Source organism: Gekko japonicus, unplaced genomic scaffold, assembly GCF_001447785.1.
Source record: "Gekko japonicus isolate JY-2015 unplaced genomic scaffold, Gekko_japonicus_V1.1 scaffold1002, whole genome shotgun sequence".
NCBI classification, from domain to species: Eukaryota; Metazoa; Chordata; class Lepidosauria; order Squamata; family Gekkonidae; genus Gekko; species Gekko japonicus.
The window spans coordinates 587,561-611,995 of record NW_015172033.1 but is presented as its reverse complement, the minus strand read 5'-3'; the positions used below and the strand labels follow the sequence as shown (position 1 = coordinate 611,995).

General features: G+C 43.4%; 1 protein-coding gene across 1 annotated transcript in view; it reads left to right on the top strand.

The window, feature by feature from the left end:
- Positions 1-24,435, top strand: part of LOC107118316 (FAS-associated factor 1) — a 207,026-nt gene that overhangs the window by 44,018 nt on the left and 138,573 nt on the right. Inside the window, exon 5 of the mRNA XM_015420620.1 lies at positions 5,171-5,252. Coding sequence (XP_015276106.1) covers positions 5,171-5,252 — 82 coding nt within the window. The remainder of the gene's footprint in view (positions 1-5,170; positions 5,253-24,435) is intronic.

The window sequence follows — 24,435 nt, the reverse complement described above, 5'->3', positions numbered from 1 at the left end:
AAACGAGACAAAGATGTTACGGATCCAAAGTCTTATAGACCGATCTCGTTGTTAAATATAGACTATAAAATTTTCACGGCCACAATCGCAACGCGTCTACAATCCATAGTAGCAAACTACATCAACAAAGATCAGTCCGGTTTCATCCCGTCGAGGGACATTGCGGACAACATCCGGAAAACTTTGGACGTTATCCAACACTGTACACAAAACTCAAGGGTAAGCTCGGCTTTGATGGCGATTGACATCGAGAAGGCCTTTGATTCGCTCGAAATACACTTTCTGAAAGCATTGATTGATCGTATGAACTTTGGCCCAACATTCAAAAGCTTGATTCAAGCTATTTATAAAAAACCTACGGCACGGCTGTTAGTCAACGGTGACCGATCACAGGACTTCACCCTATTCAGAGGCACCAGACAGGGATGCCCCCTGTCCCCCATCCTATTTGTGCTGGCTCTCGAACCCCTGGCTTGCGAGCTGAGATCTAACAAAAACTTTGAAGGCATTCAAATCGACAAAGTCCAACACAAGATCAGTCTATTTGCTGACGATGTCGTATTGTATGTCCAGAATCCGGTCAAGTCTTTAACCGGGATTCAAAAATCGCTCAACGATTTTGCCGAGGTCTCAGGATTGAGGGTGAACCAAACTAAGACCTTGATCTATCCCATTCGGGTTAGTCTATTGGAAGAAAGAAAGATTAAAGCCACTTTCCACTACCATTGGATTCAGGGTCATTTTCAATATTTAGGGATAAAAATACCACTAGACCTCACGAAGCTCATTCAATTAAACCACGGGGAAACACACAAAGAAGTTAAGCAATCAATGAGCGAATGGAACGCGAAACCTCTGTCATGGCTCGACAGAATAGCAATAGCGAGATCATTCATACTTCCGAAGTACCTCTACCTGTTTAGAACAATGCCATTAAGCATTCCGGCACAAATGGTGAAAAAGTGGCAAAAGGATCTCAACTCTTTCGTATGGAGCAAGAAACCAGCAAGGACAGCATATCGCACCATGATAGCGCCAAGAAGAGAGGGAGGCTTAGCGATCCCCGACCTAGAAAGTTATCGAAAGGCAGCAATCATGGCATCCACTATACGCCATTATCACGATACAGACATCCTAGACTGGAGAAGCATTGAAGAATCCAACCTCGAAGGGGCTTCCTTTCAGGAATTAATGTGGCACAAAAACTACAAAGTCATCGAGAGCAAATTAAAAAATATATTCACAAAAGCAGCACTCAAAACATGGTATGAAGTCAAACCGAAATTAATTTCCAAAAACTCCTTACTCAGCACCTTCACGAGGCAATCCTGGTTCAAACCTGCGGAACAACCACTCACCTTTGAGACGTGGAGAGCTAAAAAAATAAACAAAATACAAGATGTCGTCCATAACGGGGCAATGCGTCTGAAAAGTGAGATAGAGGCTACGCATCAAACGTCGTTAAATTGGTTTGAATATCTACAGGTGCAGAATTTGATTTTCTCGTCAGAGTTCGATGCAACGAGTAAAGGGCAATTTACGGGGTTAGAAAAGCTTCTGGATTCACCACCTCCAAAAAAAGGACTTCTAGCGAAACTATACAAATCGTCGTTTCCACTCAAGCCCCCAAACAACACAACTACCAAAGAGCTTGGAATGCGGATCTGGAAAACACATTATCGGAAGATCAGTGGGAAGAAATTTGGCGCTCCCAAAAATCCCTGTCTAGAACCCTTGGATTACAAGAATCGAACCTGAAAATTCTTACTAGGTGGCATTTAACTCCCGCTAAACTATCCCATATTTATCCATCGACATCTCCATACTGCTGGAAGAAATGTGGGCAAAAGGCAGATTTTTACCACAATTGGTGGTCCTGTAAAGTAATACAGAAATTTTGGTCACAGATAGGTACCAGTATCAACAATCTACTAAATACAGACTTACCTTTATCGCCGGAGTTGATGCTGCTCCACCTCTGGCCGCAAATCCGTCCACCTGAAGACACAAAGAAATTAGTTAACCTGTTGTTAGAAGCAGCAAAAATAACTATTGCCAAGAACTGGAAAAGCAAAAACGCTCCGACTATAACCCAATGGATCAATAAAGTTTGGGACATATTTATGTTAGAAAACATCTCAATACATGATACGGAAATAAAAACCGAGCATGAGTTCTATAACCCTCTAAATATTTGGAATCCCATTTTGGGGAAGATAGTACTAGACAACTTCGAATGGGTAAGCATAGTGGAAGCAAAATATAAAATAATGTTATACAACTGATAAGATGGAAGTGAATATCACTGGCTTCCAGAAGACGAGGTTGGTTAACGGAGGTACATTGTTCGACCACTGTCTGTTGTATGTGTCAATGGGGTTCAGGACATAGTGTTTTTGATCTCTGATTTGGATGATTGTTAACGTTTAGTATTGTATCTTATGGTTTTGAAATGTTCTCAATAAAAATATATTTAAAAAAAAATCATCTTCCTAGCCCCACTGCCGACATCCCTCAGGATAGGACGGGGGCTGGGAGGGGGCCGAGTTTGTATTCTGTACAAACTCTCTTTTCCTCTACATGGCAGTCTGCACATGGGTAGAGCTGTCTTCAGATGAATGCTGGAAGTAGTATGACCTTTTCAGTTCTCTAGACCCATTGAACTCTTTGATGTAAGAAAAAGTAACACCCTAAAAGAGTGAAGGGATTCAGAAAGAGAGGAGCATGGTCCAGATCAGCATTTATTTATTTAATCAAATTTCTACCCCGCCCTCCCAACCAAGGCCAGCTCAGGTCAGCTTACCTAAGAATAAACACATAAATTACATTAAAACATAAATTACAGTTAAAACAATTCTAAAACCATCTAAACCATCCAACATAATAAAGTGCTAATAGTCACTATTGTTAGTTTAGCGATGGCAGCCATTATTCGATACTCCCTTCTCACAGTTGGCTTCTAGACCTTCCTTTAGTTGTCCTATAGGTGGCTGGCTCAGGCTGTTGTTGGAAAATTCCAGGGGGGCAGGGCTCTCTATCCTTCAGCCTGGTGGGCCTTCCAGCCCCCGTCCCATCCCGAGGGATGTCGGCAGTGGGGCTAGGAAGATGAACCCCCCTCCGTCATTGGCCTTGTGGCCAGCCTGGCCTCCTTGAAGCCAGGGAGGGCCAGTTGGTTCTGGGCCCCTGATCACAGTGCTCTCTGGAGAACACGTGGGGAAAGGCAATCCCTCAGGTATCTAAGCCCCTGACCATAAAGGGTTTTAAAGGTAAGCACCAGCACCTTAAAACGAGTCCAGTATGCTATTGGCAGCCAGTGCAATGCCTTTAGTACAGGCTGGATGTGCTCCCCGTATAGGGAGTCCCATCAGAAGCCTGGCTGCAGCATTTTGTGCCTGCTGCATTCTGTGCAACTCAGCCTTTTCCAGTAGCCTCAAGGAGCTATGTTTTAGTGCATATCTTCATGCACTTTTATGAAATGGGCAATACTGCTTTTGAGCAAAGTACTTTCAGAAGGTTTATTATATAGTTTCTTTTATTTAAACAGTTATATCCCCCTATCCCTCTTGGTTTAAGGTAGCTTACAATAATAATTAAAACATCCCTAGCTGTAAACAAAGATAAAGTAACAAGCCCCAAATTTCTCCCCCTCCCTCTCTTAAAAGATGTCTGCTGTTCAAACCCCTCAATGCTTTGGCAAACAGGCAAGTCTTGCCGTGACTCCTGAATATCTCCAAGGAGGGGACCCTCTCACCTCTTCAGAGCTGGAACCATGATAGAAAAGGCCCAGGCTCTGGTCAATGCCAGACGAGCCACCCTAAGTGCTGTTAAGATAACAGATGGCTGCCTGATGATGATAGTTGACACACAGAGACACATGGAAGGAGATGGCCCTTCAAATATGTGGGTTGTAGGTTGTGAAGGGCTCTAAAGGTCATAAAGGTGATAACCAATGCTTTGAATAGAATTCAGAAACAGACTGTGAAGCTGTTTCAAAATGGGCAATATATGTTCCTGGTGGCTAGCCCTGGACAGCAGTTGGGCTGTCACATTCCAGACCACTTGTATGTTCCAGGTTGTCTTCAAGGGCAGCCCCACATATAGTGCATTGCAAAAATCCAGTTATGAGGTTACAGAAGCATGGATCAGCATGGCCAGATCAGCTGAGTCCAGGTAATAAGAAAGTTGGTGAATCAGATGCTGCTGACAGAAGACATCCCTGGCCACCATGCCAACCTGCTTTTCAAGTAGTAACGCAGGGTCCACGAGCACCCCCAGGCTCTTAACCTGCTCTGAAAAATCCAACATTACTCCATTTAGAACAAGTGGATTTAGTCCATCTAGAATATCAGCATTCTGGACCAGCATTATCTCTGTCTTGTCTGGATTCAGCTTCAGTTTATTTTGCCTTAGCCACCTGACCCCAGCCTCAAAGCACTGGTCCAGAACCAAAATGGACCCATCTGGAGGCTCGGATAATTTTTTTTAGAGCTGGGTGTCACCTGCGTATTGGTGACACGTAACCCTAAAGCTCTGGACAATTTCATTCAGTGACCTCATATACGGTATATATGTATGTTAAAAAGCATATGTATATTAAAAAGCATATGTATGAGGGAATAGAACCACAAGATAAATTCCACCCAGTGGATTCTGCATGTCTAGTGGAGACTCTTTGTGTCCAGTCAGACAGAAAAGAGTGAAACCACTGAAGGGCTGAATATGCAAGCGGGTGAATAAGAATGGAGGTAAATTGGAGGTAACTGGCCACCTCATCCCTAGCCAATGAAGGTTTTTTGAGAAGAGGTCTAATAACTGCCTCCTGAAAAGGCCTAAGGAGAGCCTTCTTAACCAGGAAGGAGTTGATTATTTTCACCAGTGGCTGCAGCAGGATCTGCTGGCACAGGACTCAAGCATCTTCAGGAGTGAATTTTCACTGGGATTCACTTCTCTTCAGTACTCCTGTTCACTGAGAAATCCTGCTTAAAATTAAATTGTTTTTAAGTTCTTACTGTGTGTGGGAGATTCATATGCTTATCTTGGCTGAGCTATCGAGTGTTTAAAGGCTGCAAGAAAAAACTTCTGAATATTGCTGTATTTGGGATGTCATGACTGCATTGTTTTTAGAAAGAAGTCAAATGATATTTTAATGGAAATTTTGGTATTCAAACAGATACGGCGACTGCCATCCAGTATTTTTTATCGGCTCATTAGAGGCTGCTTTTCAAGAGGCCTTCTATGGGAAAGCGAGAGATGTAAGTCCATTTTTAGAATTACACTGCTAAGATGAAAGGAAAGCTGTCTATAACATTCCTTCTGGACTAGGCATAGGCAACCCCTGGCATATGTTCCAAACTGTGGCAAGCCACACCATTCTGCTCAAAACACAGGACTAGGGTTGCCCCTGAAGTGCTGGCAGTGGCTGCTGAGACTCAGTTTGTTCCCAGTGTTTCTCCCTTCCCCCATTCGTTTGCTGGCATACCACCGTTTTCACTAGTAGACACTCTGCTTTTTCTGGCACTCTAGCCAAACAAAATTGCCTTCCCGAGCTCTATATGCTGCACTTATTCCCTATTACACATTTGTAGTGCTGCAAGGTGGCTTCTACGTTGAACTTTAGGATTAGGCAGCTCTATCCAGTTCCTATTCCCCAAGTAGTCCCCTCTGGAATTTTCCTGTATTATGATATCAGCTTCTTCCTAGTGCCAATGTAGCAGTGGTAGGAGGATGAAATATGAAAACTGTGGATTTGTGTACTGGAATTTTGAAACCATACACATGAACTGCAGTATACTAAAACTGGCCATTGGTACATCAAGGTCAGTATTGTCTACTCAGACTGGCAGCAGCTCTCCAGGATCTCAGGCAGTGATCTTTCATGTCACACACTACCTGATCCTATGATTCTGTGATCCTTTTACCTGGAGATTCTGGGGACTGAATCTGGGACTTTCTGCATGCAAAGCAGATGTTCTTCCATGGTTGCTAGGTCTCCCCTGGCCACCAGTTGGGGATGGGGGGTAGGGTTGCCAGATCCAGTTTGGGAAACTTCTGGAGATTTGGTGGTGGAACCTGGGGAGAACAGGGATCTCCGTGGGATACAATGCCACAGAATCCACCCACCAAAGCATACATTTTCTCCATGGGAACTGATTTCTATAGTCTGGAGATGAGCTGTAATTCTGGGGGATCCTCAGGTCCCACCTGGAGGCTGGTATCCCTGGGAAGGAGCACCTGTTGAGTTATAATCGGGAATGAATCAGGAATGTTTGTGTAATGTCATGTAAACTGTCTAGCCTGAACTCTGAAATAATCACTGCAGGGTCCTCTGTGTGAAGTGAGGAGGGCTGCCACAAGGGAAAACCGTTTCTGCTATTGTTTCCCTTCTCTTGAATACCATTCCATTGAATGCCCTTATGTCCCCCTCCCTAATCACCTTTCAGGGACAGCCCAAAACCTGGCTATTTGGTCAAGCACTTTGCCGATTTTCTGTTTCTTCTTTAGAGTTTTTACTGTATTGGCTTTTTTATGCTAAGTACTATAGTATTTACTGATGGTATTTTATTGTTTGATTTTATTGTAAGTCTTTTCAAACACAGAGTTGGACAGGTGAAGCAGAAATATTTTAAATAAATTGAGAATCTACAGAAGAAGGAGGCAGGGCCATTTTGTGAATTACAGACTTCTCTCTGTAGAGGGACTACTCCCCCCCCCAAACAGACATGAGTCATAGCTAGGAAACAGGGTTTGAATTGAGCTCTACAAAGGTCAGCATTACTAGGCTGTTATTTGCATAGGTTTTTCTATGAGTTCTTTTATTTCCTTTTAAAAATTATTTCCTCATTTATCTTTCTTTTTCTTCCTTCCCTTTTCCCTACTAACTTGTAAGCACCAGCCTTAATGGGGCTACACTTTGAACCCATGGCCAAAATTATCTTGAATTATTTGACTCTCAAAAAACCTCCTTTCCTAGTAGCCATCACATCAGTTAGGTGATTTTCAGAACTGAGAGTACTATCAGGATGTGCATTTGGCATAAATTTAGCCAAAAAAATACCCAAAAAATACTGGTAAGGTATTATTTCAGCCAATCACAGATCAGGGGATCTGATTGGTTACTGGTATAGCTGAGCCTGAACAAAGCTGAATTATTATTATTATTTGGCTTTTATTCGGGTACATTTAGCTATACTGAATGGGTAGCGGGAGCTGAGAGCTCAATACCGCCTCTGCTGGGGGTGGCTTCTCTTGCAGTTCAGTTTAAATCGAGCTCCAAGACAGGATCAACTGGGGTGGCAGGAGCTGAGAGCTCCATGTTGCCTTGGCTGGGGCTGGCTCCTCTTGCAGCTTGGTTTAAACCAAACTGCAAGAGGAACCGTGCCACAGGAGAAGCCCTTCCAGTAATGTCTGCGTACGTTGGCGAGAGACCTCCCCACTGCACTCAGATCCTGGGGACAGGTTCTCCTGTGGCACCGTTTAAATCATACCGCAAGAGATGCCCTGTAGCCAGGTCTGCATGTGGTGGTGAGAGACCTCCCAGCTGCATGCAGATCCTGGGGCCAGCTTCTCCTGTGGCACGGTTTAAACCATAATGCAGGAAAAGCTGTTCCAGCGAGGTCTGCGTGCAGCAGCGAGAGACCTCCTCACCACATGCAGATCCAGGGGACAGCTTCTCCTGTGGCACGTTTTAAACCACACTGCGGAAAAGCTGTTCCAGCCAGGTCTGCATGCGGAAGCAAGAGACCTCCTCACCACATGCAGATCCAGGGGCCAGCTTCTCCTGTGGCACGGTTTGAACCACACTGCAGGAAAAGCTGTTTCAGTTAGGTCTGCGTGGGGCAGCGAGGGACCTCCCCGCCACATGCAGATCCAGGGGACAGTTTCTCCTAACATGCTGCAGGAGAAGCCAAGCCAGTCCCAGGGTCAGGCTGGCTTTTTAAAAAAAATGGCATTTTTCTTCTTGGGTCTATTGGACCAGAAAAATTTGGGATTTCTGAAAAATCCCAGATTCAGATACCATACTGGTATTGGGATCTGGGATTTTTCAGAAATACTGATTCTTTTCCCCAGTCCAATAGACCCAAACCGAACAAATGCCAAAAAATTTTTGCCCACCCCTAGAGGTACTATCTCCTAATGTAAACCTGTGTATGTTTCTACCCTGGGAAGAAGGGGCCTCTTGATTATTTCATCAGTCACATGATTTAGAGATTAAACAACAAGATCAGAATTGTCATGAGGTTGATGTCTGGAGGGCTCTTCAGTTTTATCTGGACAGAACTTCCTGTATCAAAAAGGCATCATTTATGTCATCCCAGGAGTCTCTCATATCCAGTGTTTCCCCTAAGCTGAGTTAGTGTGAGCTAGCTCACAGTTTTTTAGCCTCCGGCTCACACATTGTTGTCCCAGCACAGGAAGGATGGCTCCAGAGCAAACTAATGTATGCAGTAGCCAAATTGCTCGCTCACAACTTTAATGCCAGTAGCTCACAAAGTTGAATTTTTGCTCACAAGACTCCACAGCTTAGAGGGAGCATTGCTCATATCCCAAAGGTTTTAAAGTGCCCTCTAGCCTCTCCTGCCAAACCCCCCGGAATTCTTGTTGTGAATTTTAGAAAGGAAGGCATATGACCCGCCACTGTCATTTCAAAGTGGTATTGACCTGTTTTGCTGAACAGCAGGCTATATGTGGGAAGACAGAGACTCCTGGGTTCAGTTACACACACACAGATATTCTTCAGAGCTGGCTTTCTATTATAGATTTAGTATAGTGTTGATGTTATGGGCCAAAGATCTGTAAGGAGAAGCCTGTCTATAGAGAAAAGTCTGGACCTGCTTCTGAAGGAAGGACAACCCTTAAGGTTTTTAAATGACCTCTTTTGAGAACGGGAATTCAGAGTTAGAATTTCCCTTTTTTCTTTCATTCCATATAATTTGAGGTACTTGATGATAGACCTGATGGAGGTTGATGTACTTGAGAAATTTTCTCACTCTATTAAACATAATGCTTGAAAAGACTGTGATCCTGTTTGCATGGGATTCATTGCTGATATGACCTATGCATAAATAATTGTTACCTTAGCATACAATTTCAAATGTTCCACCAGAGCACAGAAAAATGAGTATATACTTCCAACAGTTAATATAATATGACATTGTAGAAATAGCTTCCCAGTGTTTTACATGCACCTTTTATCTCCATAATAGAAGCACACCTTCAAAACCAATTACTCAAAGAAGATACTTCATTAACAAACATAAAATTATCTTGTTGTCTTACTTTGTTTCTAGGAAGAAGATTATATAGTGGAAAGCTTCAGTTGCCAATTACTTTTCTTATAAACCCATATTAGCCACTAAATGGGTCAAGTAACTGCTTGAATAATACCAGCTCTAGGACAACTTTTACCTTATTGCTGTTGTTTGCTGGCTTTTTCAAACCTTGTTTTCCTAAAGGAAAGGTTGTATAAGGGATAGCTATTACAAACTAGTCATCTTTTTTATAAAATTCCCAAACTATATATTTTGTCTATTGAAAAAATGGAAATCTGAAACCATATATTTTAATTTGAACTGTGGAGGGCACTTAATTTTACCAGGGCAACAGATGAGCTTCAAGCAATAGCATTCTTAACTTGAAGTGAGAAATTGAGTTCGCAGAGTAAATAAAAACAAGATTGAAGGTTTAAATCCTCTGCTAGGCTTTTTGAACTTATATGCTCATTAAATGTTTATTGGAGTGGCGGGATTACGAAGGATTTGGAGAGCTTCATCAACTGGAATATAGTTAATCACTAAGTAAAACACTACATTTGATAAAGTGTTTCTCACGATGCCACACTCAATCCATCTTAATGAAAACCACTTCAAACTGATTTAATTTGAGAGCACTTCGCAGCCAAGAGTGCATGTAGACCTTGTTCTTTTTCATAAGGAATTTTCACTGTTGTCTGAGCCGAGGGTGCTCTGTACAAATTCATCTTCAGTGATTGAACAAGAACCACTTTCTTTTAGCTTGCTTTCCTTCATGGGTAAAACATCTAGTAGATTTTATGACTATAAAGAAAGATGAGAGCTGATTTAAACACAAAAAATTAAAGCAAAAAATAAGTTATTTTTTTCTTAAAACTTTAGTTTTATGTGTTAAAACTACAGTGTGTTGTCATTTGATATTCCATTTTATCAATAAGAATGCATTATTGTAGCTAAATTTAAACTTTATTGACAACCTTAGTTTTAGAATGTTTTGTGGTTCTTATATAAATTATATGCTATGTGCTTTATTGTTTATGTATTGTGGAATAGTATAGGCTGTACTAATAGGAGAGGCTGTACAATGTCAAAATATAGTTTAACCCAGATCTATCTTTAAATAATTATCTAAAATTCTATTCTTATTTGATATTATTCACTTGGCCATCATTGGCCATTGCTTTTATGTGCATGAGTGCCACATTTAAAATTCTCAGAAGCAGAACAGCTGAATCTGTACACTACAATGTCTGTTCACAACGGAGCCTGGATTTACAGATGCTACATATTCAGCTCGTAATTTTGTGGATAATAATAATAAGAAGATATTGGATTTATGCCCCGCCTTTCACTTGGAGTCTCAGAGCGGCTTACAAACTCCTTTCCCTTCCCCACAACAAGACCCCCTGTGAGGTGGGTGAGGCTGAGAGAACTCTGACACAAACTGCTCTTTCAGGAACAGCTGTGCCAGAGCTTGTGACTGACCCAAGGTCACATCAGCAGGTGCAGGTGGAGGAGTGGAGAATCAAACCCGGTTCTCCCAGATTAGAGTCCGCACACTTAACCACTACACCAAACTGACTCTCAATTTGATAGCAATTTGAAAACATTATAAGAACATAAGAGAACCCAATGTTGGATGAGGCCAATGGCCCATCCAGTCCAACACTTTGTCACACAGTGACCAAAAATACCAGGTGCCATCAGGAGGTCCACCAGTGGGGCCAGGGCACTAGAAGCCCTCCCACTGTTGCCCCCCCAAGCACCAAGAATACACAGCATCACTTGCCCCCGACCAAGAGTTCCTATCTATACTTTGGGGCTAATAGCCACTGATGGACCTCTGCTCCATATGTTTATCCAATTCCCTCTTGGTCGTCCATGCTTGTAGCCACCACTACCTCCTGTGGCAGTGAATTCCATGTGTTAGTCACTCTTTGGGTGAAGAAGTACTTCCTTTTATCCGTTCTAACCTGACTGCTTAGCAATTTCATTGAGTGCCCACAAGTTCTTGTATTGCGCGAAAGGGAGAAAAGTACTTCTTTCTCTACTTACTGTATCCCATGCATAATCTTGTAAACCTCAATCATGTCACCCCTCAGTCGTTGTTTCTCCAAGCTAAAGAGCCCAGTGTGCTTTAACCTTTCTTCATAGGGAAAGTGTTCCAACCCTTTTATCATTCGAGTTGCCCTTTTCTGCACTTTTTCTAATGCTATAATATCCTTTTTGAGGTGTGGTGGTCAGAATTGTACACAGTATTCCGAATGAGGTCACACCATTGATTTATACAGGGGCATTATGATACTGGCTGATTTGTTTTCAATTCCCTTCCTAATAATCCCCAGCATAACGTTGGCCTTTTTAAAAATTGCAGTCGCACACTGCCTCAACATTTTCAGTGAGTTATCTACTATGACTCCAAGATCTCTCTCTTGGTCAGTCTCTGCCAGTTCGGACCCCATCAATGTGTATTTATAGTTAGGATTTTTGACCCCAATGTACATCACTTTGCACTTGGCCACTTTGAACCCCATTTGCCATGTTGATACCCATCCTCGACAGATCCCTTTGGAGTGCCTCACAATCCTCCCTGGTTCTCACCACCCTGAATAATTTAATGTCATCCGCAAATTTAGCCACTTTACTGCTTACTCCCAACTCCAAATCATTAATGAACAAGTTAAAAAGCATCAGACCCAGTACTGATCCCTGCGGTACCCCACTGCTTACTACCCTTCACTGTGAAAATTGCCCATTTAGATTCACACTCTTGTTTCCTATTAATTAGCCAGTTTTTGATCCACAAGAGGACTTGTCCTCTTATCCCATGTCTGAATTTGGACCATATTCAGATGTCACAAACTAACTTCAGTTTTGGAGATAAGAACCTAGTATATTCTTGGTCTCTTGCACTCTCTCACTTCTCCCCTCATGTGCAGAGCCAAGACAGAAGACTGCCTGGTTTAGGAAGGCTTTGATCTAATCACAGTTTGAACAATTTGAGGGTTTTTTCCCTTAACCACAAACCAGTATTCTAAACCACACTATAACTTTAAGTTCTTGCAGTTAATGAAAACATTCTGCTTCATTTTATAGTGAGAAAAATCAAATATGCAGTTAGTTCAGAGATGAAGAAGATCTGCCTGGTCAGTATTGTTGTGCCCAAAACATATGCTGTATCTGTACTCCAAAAAATATTTGAGATACTGAAAATAGCACATTCATTATGGCATGTCTGTCTCCTGTTTGCAGATGAGTAGAAGGGCAGGGTAGGCATGCATCAATACTATCCTTACAAGAAAATACTAGTATTAAAATGACTCCTCAATTCCTCTTAAGCTCTCCAAAGAATTCTGGCTGAGGATGACACCTGTACTCAGGGGTCGTTTTGTAGAAAAAGAGCTAGGGGGAACTCATTAGCATAACTCATTAGCATATGCCACACCCCCTGACATCACCAGAAGTGTGTCATGAGGCCACACACCCCTGACATCACCGTAAGTGTGTCATAAGGCCACACCCCCTGCCATCACCGTAAGTGTGTCATAAGGCCACACCCACCACTCAGTTAGTCTTAGTCTTAGTCTTTTTTTATTATTAATTTTATTTTCAATTTTTCCAAAATAGTATACATAAAGAATTCTTCCATTACATACAACTGGGGGTTAACCTCACACATTATCTTCATACCAATTAATGGCTTTTTGCCATTTCTGTTTAAATTGTCCCTCTGTTTTACCCGCTAAAACATATTTAATTTATCCATTTCAATTACTTCATAAAAAGTGCTTATCAAAACTTCTTGGCTCGGCAAGCTGTCTGACTTCCAGTTCTTTGCAATAGCTATCCTGGCCATTGTGATTAAATAAACAATAATACATTTTTCATTAAATTTAAGTCCATCAGGCGTGATATTTAACAAGAAGATTTCAGGTGTAAGCGCTAGATCTATCTCTGTGATCTCTTTTATCAGCTGTTTAGTGATTTTCCAGAAACTTTGTATTTTTTTGCATTTCCACCATATGTGGAAATACGTTCCGATATTGTGCTTGCACCTCCAGCAATTTCCTGAGACATTTGTATAGCATTTTTGCAACCTATCTGGTGTCCAGTACCACCTATATATCATTTTTATTATATTTTCTCTATAGGATATTGCTCTCAAGAAGTTAATTGACTTTCATGTTTTCCCCCATTCTTTCCTTTCTATATTCCGCCCTAGGTCTCTTTCCCATTTAGTCATTGTTGGTTTTTTCCAATCCTCCAATAAATCATCTTCTAATAGGAAATTATACGTTTTTTGAATCAATGTTTCCTTATTTTTCAACCATATCTTATCTAGTTGTGTTTCTGTATTATAAAAGTCCATTTTTTAATCTTTTGTAAATCTTGAGATTAATTGGTTTTTTTCCCAGATCGTAAGATTTAAGATCATTGCTTGGAGATCTTGCCACGATTTTAGTTGATTTTTATCATCTGTTAAGGCTTGATATGTTCTAATTTTATTCTCATCTAATAAATTCAGAAGTATAAAGGCCTCCAAGGGGGATACCCACTTTGGAATTTTCTTGTAATATTTTTCTTTTATTTTCTTCCATATTTTCATTAATGGGCCTCTTATTATATGATTTGAGAATTTTTTGTATATTTTATCCTTTTCGTACCACACATAGTACAATGTGTAAATTGTGGCCTTCTAGTTTTAGTAATCTTCTATCTTCCAGCAATACCCAGTCTCTTATCCATCCCAGTGAAGCAGCCTGGTAATACAAGTTCCAATCTGGGAGACTGAGACCACTTCTAGTTTTTCTCTCTCTCAGGAGTTTCAACTTTATTCTGGCCTTTTTCCCTTGCCATATGAATTTTCTTGTCAGGTTATTTAATTCGTCAAAAAACTTGTTATTTTTAAGTATTGGAATACATTGCGCTAGGAATAATATGCGCGGCAAGACATTCATTTTTATGGTCGATATTCTTCCCATAAATGATATTTGTAAATCTTGCCATCTTAACAAGTCTTTTTTGATGCCTTCCATAGTGACCTTATAGTTATTTTCATATAAGTTATTATTATTACATGTGATGTTTATACCTAAGTATTTAACTTTTTTGACGATTTCTATATTAGTATTCTTTTGTATTTCATCTATCTCTTCTTTATTACAATTCTTCGTCAGCAATTTTGTTTTATTTATATTCACTTTCAGGCCCGCTACTTCTCCGTATTCTCTTATTCTTTTTAATAGATTTTTTATCGACGATTTTGGGTCTTCCAGGATATAAACTAGATCGTCCGCAAACGCTTGTAAAGGTTAGTCTTAAAGGTGCTATTTGTTAGTCTTAAAGGTGCTATTTGAACTCTTGGACTATTTTGCAGCAACAGACTAACACAGCTACCTCGAGGAAGCTCCTGGATGGGGCTGAGAGTTCTTGCAGAGGCCACATGGAGTGGCCTCGGCCAGGCAGAGGGGGAGGACGCCAACTTACCCTCCTGCTTCTTCTGCAGAATGAAGCTGGAAGAAGGGGGCGGTTGGAAGAAGGGGTGGGGCTTCGTCGTGTGCCCCACCCCCTGCACCTCACCCGGGGGAACTGCAATCCCCCGCGATCCCCCCTGAAATGACCTCTACCTGTACTCTTCCTTCTGCTGTTGGGAATATCCCCCGCAGCACAGCTGAGCATCTTGCCCCCCCAATTGTATTAGTTAAAAGATTTACCTTTCCATAAATGCCTCTGAAACCAGATTCTTGTGCTGAGTCCCATAATGAGCACATGAAACCTTCTCGTTCCAAAGTGATTACAAAGATGCAGGAACATGAACTCACTCTTTTTGAGGGTTTTATTTTATTGGGAAGTCTTGCTTGCTTCTTTGGATTATCTAAGGGTCAAACTAGATAAGACAGAGATTGCAGATCCCCCAGCATCTTTTTAAGATAAATCATAACTGCAAAAGTGGGGATTCACAGGGGAGGGGTCTTCCCATCTCCCACCTTTGTTTCCTTGCCTTTCTCCCATCCCCTTTCTCAATCTCTCTCTTTTCCTCCCTTTCCCACCCCTTCTCTCACAGTCTTCCTGTCTCTTTCTCTCTCTTCCTTCTTCTCCCTTCTCTCACAGTTTTCTTCTCTCCCCCTTGCTCCCTCTTCTGTTTTCCTCTCTCTCTCCTCCATTTGTTTCAGTCTTGCCCCCCTCTACTTCACTACCTGCCTTCTCTCACAGTCTTCGTTGAGTACTGAGCCTAACCCCAATAGACCCAGCTTGGGGTTACCGAACAATAGACTGCTAGGAACCTGGGACAAACCTATGGCCTAGGAGTGCCTCTGTAAATAACCTATCCTGGGTAGGGTGTGTGTGGGGGGTGTGGTGTTGGGTACGAATTTAAGCAGGGCTCCAGTCCTGCTAGTTTGTCTTTAGTTGAGCTGTTATCACAATAAAGCATGAGCTGATCACTAACGCGTGTTGAACCCAGTATATTTCACTGACGACGAAGGTGGTATCCTGATGGGCGGGCCTGCTCACAACAGCACCACACCACGCAACGAGCTTCCAAGCCCCATGCCTCACACCGCTCCTAAGACCATGGCTGCCGCATCAGGACATCTGCCCAAATTCAACCCTGCACACCCAGAGCTGTGGGAGACCTGGGTGGAATGCCTGAAATATTTCATCTTATTCTAGGGCATCATCAATGCCGACAAGAAAAAGGCCCTGCTGCTCAGCAGATGTGGAATTGCCACCCTTTGGCTGGTCCAGGGTCTTGTCGCACCCAACACCCTGGAAGTGACCCCTTACGAGGACCTCCTGAAGGTGCTCACCGACCACTTCGCACCCCAGCCCACCAAGATGGCGTGCCGCGTGGACTTCTTTTTGCGCCAACAGAAGCCCAATGAGGTGGCCAACGACCTTCACCGGCTAGCCCTCCACTGTGGGTTCTTAAACCTTGACGAGACCCTGCTCAACCGGCTTGTCATGTGTATCCAGGAACCAAAGCTATGCCGCAAGCTCGTCAGCCATAAGGAGTTAACCCTGGTAACAGCACATTGCCACATGGCATGCGCCTGTCGCTCCAAAGGCAACCGGAGACACACAACAGCCCACCAGGAGTCCACAGAGCTAAACACAACTGCCATCCGCCAGTACGAGGTACTGAACTTGCCCTGGGACACCCCCCAGAAAATAAAAGTGGCTGTGCTTATAGAGGGAGCGCCTTGTGAGATGGAACTGAACACCGGTTCCTCCACCTCTATAATTTTGGAAGAGACTCTCCGGAGGCTCTGTCCCCAGGGGGTGGGGCTTAAGCCTGCTGGCTTTACCCTCAGGGACTTCCAAAAAAACAAGGTGGCCATCAAAGGGTGGGGAGGTTTCATGTCCCAGTAGTCAGCCACGTCCTGGCATCCCTAGCAGGAGCCAAGGTCTTCAGGAAACTGGACTTGGCACAGGCATACTGGCAGCTTCTGGTTGACGATGTACTGCCGAGGCCCAGACGATTGTGATGCATAGGGGCACGTTCCGGGTTCGGCGACTGCAGTTCAGGGTCAGTGTCAGCCCGGAAATCTTCCAAAATCTAATGTACTCTCTCCTTAAAGGAATTCCCGGGGTCCAGCCATTTTTCGATGATGTTATAATTGCTGCCCCCTCGGACGAGGATTTTGCCATCCATCTCCATGCATCCTGCAAAGGTTCCATGATGCCGGCTTCAAAGTAAAGAGAGAAAAGTGTCTCCTGGGGGTTCTGCGGATTGAGTTCCTGGGGTTCGCCGTCGATGCATGGGGCATCCATCCTGCCGCCAACAAGGTCTGCGCCATTGTCAACACTCTGACCCCTACATCCAAGCAGGAGCTCCAAGCCTTCCTGGGCCTGCTGAATTTTTATAACTTGTTCCTGCCCCATAAAGCTGCAATCGCGAAGCCACTGCACCGGCTACTTGACAAACAGGCCCCCTGGGTCTGAGGCCAGAAGCAGGCTGCTGCGTTCCGTGCCGTCAAGGAGCTGCTCACCTCAAACGCGGTCCCGGTGCACTTCGACGAGGCGCTTCCCATCGTCCTTGCCTGCGACACATCCCCGTACAGGGTGGAAGCCATCCTCGGTCACCAGCTTCCTGACGGCAGAGAGGTTCCCGTGGCCTATTACTCACGCACCTTATCCTCGGCTGAGCGCAACTACGCGCAGATCGATAAGGAGGCCCTGGCAATTGTGGCAGGAGTGAAATAATTCCACAGTTACCTCTACGGGCGGCCCTTCACCATCGTGACAGATCATAAACCCCTACTAAGCATGCTGACCCCAGACCGCCAAACTCCGCAGATGTTGTCCCCCAGGGTGCTGGTCCATCTTCCTGGTGGGCTACCAGTATGCCCTGCACCACCACCCTGGGAAGTCGATGAGACATGCAGCTGCCCTCCTGTGACCCGGACCCCGCTCCGGCCCACCAGATCCTGCTTTTGGAGGACCTTCTCAACCACCATCTCCAGGTGTCGGACGTGTTCTGCCACACTGCCAGGGACCACGTCCCCTCCCACATTTTGGACTGGGTGAGGAGGGGATGGCCCACTGGCGACTTGGGCCCAGAATTCATGGTGTTTTCCTCCCGCCGGGACGAACTGTCCGCCCACAAGGGGTGCCTGCTATGGGGAAGCCGGGTCGTGGTGCCAGCTCCATTGTGCCAACAAGTTCTTGCGGCACTACACGAAACACATCTGGGTATCGTACGGATGAAGGCACTGGCCCGCAGCTATGTCTGGTGGCCTGGCATGGACAGCAAAATTGAGGACTGTGTTAAGCGCTGCCAGGAGACCCGTCCGGAACTGCCCTGAGCACCGACAAGACAGTGGGAGTCGGTCGACTTCCGGTTTTGGTGCTTCTGATGGTGGCCGTGGTCCTCGGTTGCTCCCAAAGAAGCGGTCCGTGAGCTTGCAGTATGGAGGGGGCACAATTGTCCACGCTCCCCAGGAGCTCTGCGAATGAGCTTCTAGCCATGGGGATTAAGTGCGCTTCTCCCCCAGGCAGGCAGCTGGTGGATCGAGGCATTCTGGTGCCCCGAAGGTCACCCCGCAGAGCTCCTGAATGGGACTAAGAGCAGCACACTGGAACAAGCGCTTGGTGATCCAGCAGAATTCTCTGTTAAAGTGATCCCATAATTGAACTGTGAGTCAAAAGTCTAAGTGAAAATGCCTGAAAACTAGCTGAAAGCCTCCCCTTTAGAAGCAGAGGGGGGGAGGGAACTCTCTCCCGACAAGAAAACAAATGAACTTTTGGCAGTAAATTAAAGGGGAGGCGGGCTAGAGAAACAAGGCGAACTGAAAAAAAGGACATACAAGAACTTACCCGACTTTTCGAAGGTTTATAGAGACTTTAGTAACTTTAAACAAAAGTAAACAATCTGAAACATGGCGCCTCTCAAGAAGGAGGAGAAGGACAAGCAGTCAAAACTGAGACCTCCTTCTGGAAGTGCCAGCCCTGCGAGTTCTGCCCCTAGACAGGACACAACTGCTGATCTCCAAAGGATGCTGACTGAGGCATTGCGACCCCTGCTGGAACAAGTCACGGCATTGCACCAAAAGCTGGATGCACAACAAGCACAACTTAATGAGACTGTGAAAAAAATGGAGAGCTTAAAGAAGTGGATGCCAATACCAAGAAGCTGAAAAAACAACTGCAGGTGATGGGAAAAAAGAGGCTAGCTGACAAGTCTCATTTGTTGCAGCTACAAATGGAAAGAGCAAGCTATGTTCTAAGATTTCAAGGAGTTTCTCAAGAGAAAGAGGAGGATCTGAAGCAGATCATGTATGATGCTATTGCCCCGGTAGCAGATATTAAAGCGGATACACTTCAAAATGAAATAGATACGATCTATAGATACTATTTTGAATATACAAGAAGGAATAATCTGCCCAGGGAAGTGATGGTGAGATTCTCCAGAAGACAAGTGAGGGATCAAATCCTTAAAGCTACAGGTGAAACTACCTTGAAGATTAAAGACAAAGAAATTAAAATCATGAAGGACATTCCATTTAAAATAAGGAAGAAAAGGAAGAAATATAGAGACTTAGTATCATACTTACAGAAAAATAACATATCCTACAGATGGAATTTGCCCGAAGTCATAATCTTCAAATTTAAGGATAAGAAAGAAAAAATCAACACTACAGAAAAGGCAATGGAGTTTTTGCAACGTTATAATTGTCCAGCAGGTGAAGAAGACAAGAAGAAAGATGACAGCACCAAGGAGAGCAATGAAGACGGAGAAGTGGCGTCTTCCGATGAGGACTCAGACTCAAATCTTGGAGCTGCAGCCCCCCCAAAAAACTTATTAGTTAAGAAAGAAAAAGGATAGATACTGAGTTATTTTTTCTAGAGTACTTTAGATGAGTACTAATTGTTTCTTGTATTGTTCTTTATTAAGTCAAATGCGTAGGCGATTTATATTGTTTTGATTACAGGATGAAGATCATGATTGACCACATACAATGAACTGTAATCGAATTTTAAGCTAGAAGCTAATTTTAAAAGCATTATGTATGATCACCATCTCTTGGGGTTTTAGTGGGTTTGCTTTACTTTCTCCCTTAGATTGTAGATCCCCTTCCTATTTTTTCATTGTAGTTTTTAGAAAATGCAAATTAAAAAAATCCCCTATGGGGGGTTAAAAAAAAAAGACAGTGGGAGTCCACCCAACGACCATGGTCCCAGTTACACATAGACTTTGCGGGCCCCTTTCAGGGGCAGATTTTCTTCATATTAGTGGACTCCTACACAAAGTGACTAGAGGTAGTTCTGGTCCCTTCCACCTCACCCCAAGCAGCAATCTGTGCCTTCCACGTTGCTCACGTTGGGGGCGTGGCCCAGATCGTCAGGGGGAAAACCCCTCAATATCTAGAAACTGTTGGAAGTGTAAAATAAATGTGGGAACTTTTTTCCACATGTGGTGGTATTGTGGTAGAGTACATAAATACTGGAAGATGATACAGAAATTAATATCAGAAATAACGAATATAAATATGGTTTTTTCTCCTGAAATAGTGTTGCTAAATGTGATCCCGGATTGTTATAAGCAGAACGATAAATACTTTTTAATTAATTTGTTTGTTTGTTTGTTTGTTTTTTCAATTTTTATCCCGCCCTCCCGGCCTAGGCTGGCTCAGGGCGGCTTACAACAAGTAAAATCTCAATGCAATAAGATAAAATCACATAAATTATTATAAATACACTGTTTAAACTCAAACATATGTCATAACAACTGCTAGAATCTTACTAGCCAAATACTGGAAGCAAGAAGAACTCCCCACCAGAGAAGTAGTTTGCAAGATATTAGAAATAGCAGAAATGGACAAGTTAAGTTTAATACTTCAAGGGAAGGATGACAATATTTTCTATGTAAAATGGGTTCGGTTGTATAATTGGATCAATAAGGTATGGAAAATTTAGACTCAATTGTATAGAAATGACCTATGTGTAAATTGTTATAATTTGTGTAAAACTGATAAACTTTAAAAGGGGGTGGGGAAGAAAACAAGACTCCTCAGTTCTACCTCTTACCTAAAATACATAAGAGAATGTCGCCAGTCCCTGGGAGGCCCATATTCTCAGGGTGTGGCTCCATTTTAGAACCACTGGCTAGCTATTTGGATGATTTTTAAAAACCTTTTATTCAAAAAATTAACACTTACCTAAAAGATACTATGGATTTTGGGGGGCATGTAGAGGTGACCCAGATGGAATTTGAGGACATGCTGTTTGTCACACTTGATGTGGTGTCATTATGAGCCAACATTCCTCATGATGAGATCTTAGAGGTACTTCAAACTACATTAGACATGAGGGAGAATGCTCAAACTCCTCCCACTGCCTTTTTATGCCATATAGTAGAATTGTGCCTAAAAAGAAATTACTTCCAATTTAAAAAAAAATTTTTTTGGTAAATCTCTGATACCACAATGGGATGCACGTTTGTATCAGAACTAGCTAACCTATTTATGAGCATATCTGAAAATCAGTTCATCCTCAATGTTAATATCTATGCGGATAACATCATTATTATAAATGCTTTTTGGATATCTTTTTGATTTGGAGACGTCCCGTACAACTTTTATTGGCATTTAAGCAGTTCATTAATGGCTTGCACAAAAGCATCAAATTTGAAATGAATTATGATAGTAGTGAGATTAATTTTTTAGATGTCAACATTAAAAGGGTGGGGAATAAAATTGAGACCAGCACTTATAGGAAACCTACAGATGCTAATTCTTTTTTTGGCTAGTGATAGTTTTCATCCACCGCATCTAAAGAACCTGCCTTTTTCTCAGATGCTGAGGATTAGGAGGAACTGTAGCCTCTATTCTGATTTTGAAAAACAGGCTACGCTATCAATGAATCAGCCCACAAGGGTTGCCTACTGTGGGGGAGCCGGGTGGTGGTGCCTGCTCCTTTGCTCCAGCAAGTGCTATCGGCTATGTACGAGACGCATCCCGGAATTGTGTGGATGAAAGCACTGGCCCGCAGTTACATGTGGTGGCCAGGCATGGATAGCGAGATAGAGGCCTGGGTCAAGCGCTGCCAGGCCTGCCAAGAAACCCAACCTGAACCACCCAGGGCACTAGTGCAGCAGTGGGAGTCCACCCACAACCCGTGATCCTGAGTACACTTGGACTTTGCTGGCCCTTTCCAGGGGCAGATATTCTTCATTTTGGTTGACTTGTACACCAAGTCGCTGCAGGTAGTGCCTGTCGCCTCCACCTCCTCCAAAACAGTGATCTGGGGCTTCAGATGTATCTTCAGCACACACGGCCTGCCCAACACGGTAGTGACAGACAACGGGACAGCCTTCACCTCGGGGGAATTCCAAGAATTTATGGGCCACTATCTCATCCGGCACATCCGCTCCACTCTCTTCCACCCAGCCACCAATGGACAAGCAGAGAGGATGGTGCGGACCATGAAGGAGTCACTCTGATGGATCATCCATGGAGACTGGGACCATAGACTCGCAGCCTTCCTTTTTGGCCACCGGATTTTTGGCCTAACCACTTGACTGGACAGACTGCACCCAGATCGAGCCCCTGAGCATCGCCAGGCAACAGAGAACCAGGAAGCATCCAGAGGATTTCCCCCCAGCAACTCTTTCTACGCAAGGAACTTTCCTAGTGGTCCTGCCTGGGTTCCTGCCAAAGTCATCAGAGTTACGGGGCCTTTGTCCTACGAGGTATTGACCGACGATGGTCAAGTTATCCATAGACACATAGACCAGCTCCACTGCTGTCTACTTCCAGTTGACCCGTGGGGGGGTGTTCAGTTTGTGGCCTGATGCTTTGCACAGATTTTTGCTATGACTTTCTTAAGCAAAGAAAGTACTCCATTAAAGCATTTTTAACTGCAATTCAAGGAACCTCATATATGCAATTGTATGTAAATGTGATCTTATCTATGTGGGGTACACGTCTAGACCAATTAAGACCAGGATAGGGGAGCACAGAAGCTGCATCCATCTGAAAAGGAAGAATGCTCCATTGGTGAATCATTTTACAACAGCCAGTCACAGCAACAGAGACCTTTGCTTCTTGGCATTGCAACAAGTCGGGGCTGTTAACTTCCAGCTTATTGAACGTCTGAAGGCCAGAGAACTATTTTGGATTCATGCTCTCACATCTTTAACTCCCTTGGGCTTGAATGAACAGGCGGACTGGTGTGCAGTGTGAATTTATGACAGTATGGTGTTTTGTTTTGCGGTTCCTGTGTTAAATTGATCTGATGTGTATATGTATTCAATGTCTATGTCTGCTGCCACACTGCTGGAGGGCCTGTGTGTAACCATGACTAAGCATTCCTTTGGGATTGCAGCAGCCATGACTAAGCATTTTACTAGGATTGCATCATCCAGCACCAAACTATAAAGGTTAACCACACCTACTCAATAGCACTGCTATCTGCTTGAGGACACTCTAGCTTTGACTAAGATAGCCACACAGGTGCTTTTTGGACCAGAATTGGAAGGTAGTTTTTACATTATTGATTTTTTAAATTCCAGCTATTATATTGGCTTTTATTTACTGCACTAGCTTTTAAAATATACTTTATTTTTTAGATTTCTAATTCTGCAGCTGTGCATTTTGCACCAGACACGTGACTCTCATCTTTAGAAGCCTCACAAACATCTTTGTCTTGTGTCTATAGATCTTGCTGCTTAAGTAAGTAGTATAGCCATTTTTACTACACTGTAAGTTAAAAAATATTTGATTATTCATATTCAATTTTCTTTTTCCTTTTTTCTACAGCTTTCCTTTTCTTGGTCCAGTATTAACTTGTTGGTCATCTTATTGTAATATGTAACATTGTAACGTGTGCCTCAAACTGTTTGACCTCTGAAGAAGGCCCCCAATAGGGCAGAAATGCGTCAGGTCATATGTATTGGCTCTTGTGTTCAGGCCACTTGAACTTTTCAACGAGGCTTTCATTGGGCCCTTATTTGTTTTTAACTGCCTTTCTAATAAAAGGTGATGCTGCCACCACTCTGGTTCCAGGCTCCCTTGAGAAGGCCCAGAGTACCCTCCCAAGACCTTTAGACCTCCCTTTTGGCCGAATAATAGGCGTGATGACCAGGCAGAGTACAACAAGTAAAAGGTTTATTTGGTAGGAGGTCAAACAACAAGGTGCAGAATAATAATAGTAACTGGGTGAAAAGAAAAGAAATCAAATGCCCTAACGCGTCTAAATATATACTGTCCCTAGCTCACTATTCCAAGTGACACTAGACTACTCACCCTTCCCTCAGGATGAGGGTTTCTTCCTGCAGCAGCCTTCCTTCTGGCTCTGCCCTCTGGAAGAAAGAACAGCCTTTGCTCTGACACCAGCCCTTTTGTTCCCCAGCCCTCTTCTTTCCTATTGGTCAATTTTGGCTCCAAAACCTCTCAGGGGCTTCTGGGAGTTGTAGGCCCAGCCTCACCTACTGCTAGCCAGGCTCCCTGGGCCTAGTAGGCCTCTGGTGGCACAGCCCAGATCATGACAGCCCCCACCAGACCAAATCATGGGGTCCTTCCCTGGATCCCCATTGATGCGGTCTCCACACGGGATTTAGGCTGTGGTTAGCCCTTTCAACTCACTCAACATTAACATATGAAAACAATAATAAAACAGTATTCTGATCAACATTAAAGAGAATACAACATCAGGTTAATGAATTGCAGGTCCTCCTGGGTCAAAG